The sequence below is a fragment of the Anastrepha ludens genome, chromosome X (genome assembly GCF_028408465.1).
Source record: "Anastrepha ludens isolate Willacy chromosome X, idAnaLude1.1, whole genome shotgun sequence".
NCBI classification, from domain to species: domain Eukaryota; kingdom Metazoa; phylum Arthropoda; class Insecta; order Diptera; family Tephritidae; genus Anastrepha; species Anastrepha ludens.
Window position 1 is genome coordinate 89,726,387 of NC_071503.1, and position 6,209 is coordinate 89,732,595.

Here is a 6,209-nt window from a genome sequence, read left to right on the forward strand (position 1 = left end):
TGTCTTTTGGAAGACGAGGACGCTGAAAGGCCGACAGAGTCACATGAGGATTTCTCCCGCATAAGCCTTGCCCGCCGCTTTTTTCTCTCCCTCCTTGCCATGTCCTTCGATTTCCCAGCTTCTTTGGGCGGTCGTGCCGCCACCAAAGAGACCTCACAACTCAGGCCGTCCGAAACTGGGAAACGTTTTTCAGACTCTGAAGAAGAGAAGATTGACGCATCAGTCGACTTTTGAAATATTTGATTTCTTCATCCGTCAGCCAGACCAGTTTTCCAATCACAGCCATAGGTCGTGAGCCAGCAGCCTTCTCGCTATAGGATGGCTTGGCCGAACCCTTGGATGTGCTTGGGCGAATGTCCAGTTCCCCATTCTCCACTGGCGAAAATTTCGCCGGGCAGACAGCTGTGCTGGACCTTTTGTCGAGGCGCCGATAAACACGTGGCTCAGCAGAATCTTTTCCCGCGGCATTGACTGGCGCTAAGACCGCGCTCGCACCGTCGGGGTTCCTGGCTCGGCCATTAGCGCAGCTAGAGGGCAGGGAGGTGTACTGCTTTCAGCCACCGTCCTTCTCCGCTTACCTCAAGACCGAGACAGTTTTTGAGCGCCGGTGCCCAGCGAGGAGTCGGTAGCTTCCGTGGGTGTCACTTCCACCGACCGAGGTCTTTTGGAAGACGCAGACGCTGAAAGGCCGACAGAGTCACATGAGGATTTCTCCCGCACAAGCCTTGCCCGCTTTCTTCTCTCCCCCCTTGCCATGTCCTTCGATTTCCCGGCTTCTTTGGGCGGTCATGCCGCCACCAAAGAGACCTCACAACTCAGGCCGTCCGAAACTGGGAAACGTTTTCTAGACTCTGAAGAAGAGAAGATTGCGATAGAAACCCCCGTCTCTTCCAGGATGCGCTTTCGCTCATAGAGCTGAAAGACTTGGGTAATGGTTGGGGCCTCCAGAATTTAGGCCCCTTCCGCAGAAGCGGGTGAATTGCCACTTGTGTGGATTCCACCTGGAGTAATATCCTCTGTGTCGTCCATTACCAAGGATGGTTTTTATTCCTCCTCCCTAGCCAGTTTGGTTCGCGGATGGTACCCTGATTATATGCCAACTTTGAGTCATCACACGAGTGTTGAACATACCCTACCAGGGAAGGGCACTCGTGTGATGCCAGGGCTTCCCTATCCACCACCTGGGATGCGCCCGATGGGAGATCAGGTAACTCCTCATGGGAGTATGTACACTTGATGCCCTAGCTTATGTATGTAGGAGAGTACGCCTTAAGTTGTCGGTGAGTCAAGTCGTTAATTTCGTGTGCGCGCATTTGCTAATCTAAAGTCGTTATTTTTCAGTTGTTCAACAAACGTGCCGTACCAAACCGTGGTTTACCCGACCTCTTCATCTTTTTAATTACCTATATATTTCAACTATAATACTGAATTCCGTGAATAAAGAACTAAATATATTATCTTACATTTGGGGGCTCAACCGTCGCGAATAAAAGTTGATAAAAATTTGGCTAATAAGTTGAAAAAACCAATTCGGAAAATCTAATACCGTGCAGTTTTAATTTTTATTAAAGTCGACCTAATTGTGTTTTAAAGTTGAACAAACACTTTCTGGATAGGTTAAGTTGAAGTTGCTTAAAATCATAAAAGTTGTTAAAAGTAGCATATATATTTTGATATAAAATATAAACGGTAAAATTTATGTCTATGCAAAAAGGCGAATCCAATTTGCAAGTGACAAAAGCAACAAGCCGAGAGCAGCGCGCAATAGCAAGGGCAAAAAGGTCAGCAACAGAAGAGATCGATTTACTGGAAGAAAATATAAAATAGAAGTTTGAAGTCGACGACGCAACCAACGACGAAACATCAGAAAATAAAATAAAAGCAGAAATGACTGAAATTGGCGACCTAATAAAACTTCTAACGTTGAAGTTTCAGAAGGAAGAAGAACAGCAAAAAACAAAGCAAGCAGCATTTTCAACAGAAAACGTTGATAGTGTAATTGGAGATTTCGATGGTCAGTCACCGGTTCGTGTGGAGAGCTGGTTCGAGAATTTTGAGAAATGTGCAGCAGCTCTGAAATGGAGCGATAATCAAAAATATGTTTTTGCTCGCAAAAAGATGACAAAGACGGCTAAACTGTTCGTGGATTCAATTTGTGTTTTTGATTATGATACTCTTAGAAAAGAAGTTGAACGAGAATTTCATCGTGACTTTGTAAGTGCCGACATACACAAACAATTGCAGGAGAGACGCAAAAAGAGTACAGAAAGTATGCATGAGTATATGTTACACATGCGACGGTTAGGAACGTTCGGCAAAGTATAGGGTTTTTCAGTAAGAGCGCTTCAACTTTTGAACTTTTTTGAATGAAACACAAACGGTTTGACTTTTTTAACTAATTTTTTTTTTATTATCGAGTTTGAACATATACATTTAAGTATGAAATTCGATTTCTTTTGCATGACCACCGCGTGCACGTTTTACGAAGTCCAATCGTTGAACCCAATTTTCGACCACTATTTTTCATAAATCGGGCGAAATTCCAGCAATTTCGCGTTCAATATTGGCTCTGAGCTCACAAATCGTCGCCGGCTTGTTACTGTAGACCAATGACTTCACATAACCCCAAAACGGGACGGCTTGTTAAATGGACCGTAAAATGGCCGTAATGCTCTTAAAGTAGCAGCAACAGAACGATTATTTTCATAAAAAATTTGCACGATTTGCAATCGTTGCTTAAGTGTGTAGCGTTCCATGATGAAATGTATACCAATGAAGTTTACAAATGACAAGCGAAAAATAAAAAATATTGCGTCGTTCGCCCTCCCTATCGGAAAAAAGTTGAAGCGCACCTATTGAATAACCCTATAGATGACCCTTCGATCATTAGGTACATTACTGATAGAATAAATGAAAAAGCAGAGAACAAAACTTTTTTACATGCTGCCAAGAGCTTTGACGACTTGAAAGCAATGTTTGAAGCTTATGAAAAACAAATAGAAACGAAAAGAGAAGCAAAAGCAAATAATGGTAGCAATTCTAGTTCAACGGAAAGTAATAAAAACAAAAAGAGCAAATGAGAACATTGTTATAATTGCGGGTCTACTGACTATAAAAGAAGCGAATGCAAAGAGCAAACTAAATGTTTTGGGTGCAGTAAAACGAGGCACATATCCAAAAATTGCCCATCAAGTACGCAAAAAAATAATGATGTAAACTTGGTACATACAGTTGAGCAGCACCAAAACATGCAAAAGACTGTACAGATTAACAACATAAAAGTTCGTTGCCTAATCGACAGCGGTGCAGAAATTTCTATAATTGAGCAAACGGTTGCAATAAAATTAAATTGTTCTCTAAAGAATTGTAGTGACAGTCTTTCGGGTTATGGCAATAAAAGGGTGATTGCTATCGGCAGGTGTGAAGCGAATATTACTGTTGATAACCTTGTTTGTGCGCATAGCTTCTTGGTTGTGCCAGACAATTTGTTTAAGTATGAGGTCATCTTAGGTTTTGATTTTATCGGAAAATGGGAATACATTTATGATAGAAGTGGTTATAGATTTACAAAATTTCTTTCGGAAAATGAAAGTTAGATTCACAATATTTCGATTGAAAATAAAGAGTTAGAAGTGCCAAAAAAATACAAAAATCAAATAGAAAATATTGTGAAAGAGTATTCACCTAAAACCGAAGTGACAAGCCCAATGAGTATGAAAATTAAGTTGTCAGAAGATAAAGTTATTCGACATTTACCGAAGAGACTACCATTGCCAGAACAAAAAGTTGTAAGCGAGCAAGTTGAAGACTGGCTGCAAAAGAAAATAATACGTCCGTCGAGTTCCGAATATTGTAGTCGAGCTGTCATAGTTGATAAAACAGATGGTAAAAAACGTTTGTGTGTAGACTTCCGAGACTTGAATAAAATAGTGCAAAAAGATCGTTAGAAGGCGCAAGCATATTAACAACTTTGGACCTTGAAAATGCATTTTTTCATGTATCAATAGAAGAGAGTTCGAAGGCGTAGTGGGCACCGCAAAAAATGACAGCCATTGAAAAAGTAAAAGACATACTAACTAGTCAACCAGTTTTGCGTATCTTTTGCCCGTCAGCACCAACGGAGCTTCATACCGATGCGTCGAAGGATGGTCTTGGAGGAATTCTTTTGCAATTATTCGATGGAAAGCTGCATCCTATATACTATTGGAGTAGAAAAAATACTGCTGAAGAAAGTAAGTTACATAGCTTCTACCTTGAAATAAAAGCTGCATATTATGCTGTCCAGAAATTCCGTCACTACATATCTTCTGGGACGAGAGTTTAAATTAGTCACAGATTGCCAAACGTTTAAGAGCACTACTACTAAAAAAGAGTTACCACCCGCCGTAACACGTTGGATACTATATCTTGAATATTATAAATATGTTATAGAGCACCGTAAAGGATTTTTGATGAAGCACGTGGATGGTTTGGGTAGAGCACCAGCGAGTGTTTTAATGATTGACGAAATAAGTGCTAGACTACGCCTAGCCCAAACAAGCGATGAACATTTTAAAGCCGTGAAGCAAATTTTACAATCGCAAGATTATGAAGATTACGTTGTTAAAAATGGTATTTTGTTCAAAAGTCAAAATGGTTTACTACTGCTTGCTGTACCACGTTTAATGGAGCAACAAATTATTAGAGAAGAGCACGAAAAAAGGCACTTCGCGGTTGATAAAACAGTTAATGCGGTTCAACAAAGGTATTTTATACCACATTTACGCCTAAAAGTTGAAAAATATATTAAAAACTGTATCAAATGCATTTTGTTCAACAAGTAGCTTGGGAAAACAAGAAGGGGAAATGCATATCATTGATAAGGGAAATGCGCCACTGCTGACAATCCACATCGATCACCTTGGACCTTTAGATGCAACAACAAAATTGTACAAGCATATTTTAATCGTTGTTGATGGATTTAGCAAATTTACTTGGTTGTACCCTACAAAAACAACACCTGCAGAAGAGGTAATCAGAAAAATGTCGGAATGGGCTAACATATTTGGAGCACCACATCGCATTATCAGTGATAAGGGGCTAGCATTTACATCGACGGCGTTTAAGGACTGGTGTCAGACAGAAAAAGTAGAACACGTCCTGACAACATCGGGTGTGCCGAGAGGCAATGGCCAAGTCGAACGATTGAACCGAGTTGTTATAAATGTTATTTCGAAGTTGTCAGCTGATCGTACTGAAGCCTGGTATAAATACGTTGGCAAAGTGCAAAGAGTCATCAATAGTACCATCAATAAATCAACGAAATACCCACCATTTGAAATAATGTTTGGTGTGAAAATGAAAACGCCAATGGATGTCAACATAAATAATATGGTGGAAAGTGAAACAGCCGATATTTTAATAGCTAATCGTGACAGTATGAGAGGAAATGTCAGAAGACAAATCGTATACGCTCAGAAAGAATACAAAGAAAACTTTGACAGACGTCGTAAATGCAAAAGAATCTACAAATTGGGAGATTTAGTGGCTATCAAACGGTCACAATTTGTCGCAGGGAAAAAGTTGGCCAACGAGGACTTGGGCCCTTATGAGGTGATCAGGGTCAAACGAAACGATAAGTACGATGTAAAGAAGGCAGCAGACTTTGAAGGCCCCAATGCAACATCAACGAGTTGTGACTATATGAAGCCGTGGAAACGGGATGAATCCGATCTATCCGAGACGGATGATATTGTCGAATGGCCGAATGTAGGAGAATAGGCAGAGAGGAGTTCGCCTTAAGTTGTCGGTGAGTCAAGTCGTTAATTTCGTGTGCGCGCATTTGCTAATCTAAAGTCGTTATTTTTCAGTTGTTCAACAAACGTGCCGTACCAAACCGTGGTTTACTCGACCTCTTCAACTTTTTAATTACCTATATATTATATTTCAACTATAATACTGAATTCCGTGAATAAAGAACTAAATATATTATCTTACATGTATGATACTCGTACGTACATTTTTTTTTCTGAGCTGACAGCAGAACAATGCTTATTAATATACACATGTACATACAACCGCACACACAGGCCACTCACTTTATTTCTCTAAATGCGTATGTCGTCCAAAGCTAAAATTCTATGCCTAGCGACTACAAGAACAAAATGCATTAATAAGCGCAGCCATAGCGGCCATGATGCTGAACAGTCTAAAATAGTCGCTGCGCTGAA

At 40.5% G+C, this 6,209-nt stretch overlaps 1 protein-coding gene across 1 annotated transcript; it reads left to right on the plus strand.

Annotated features, from left to right (window-relative positions):
• Positions 1-4,834: 4,834 nt before the first annotated feature.
• LOC128869686 (uncharacterized protein K02A2.6-like) lies at positions 4,835-5,891 on the plus strand. Its single transcript, XM_054112293.1, has 2 exons — positions 4,835-5,788; positions 5,850-5,891. Exon 1 carries the CDS (start codon positions 4,846-4,848, stop codon positions 5,758-5,760), a length of 915 nt encoding a protein of 304 aa, XP_053968268.1. The 5' UTR covers positions 4,835-4,845; the 3' UTR covers positions 5,761-5,788; positions 5,850-5,891.
• Positions 5,892-6,209: the final 318 nt, after the last annotated feature.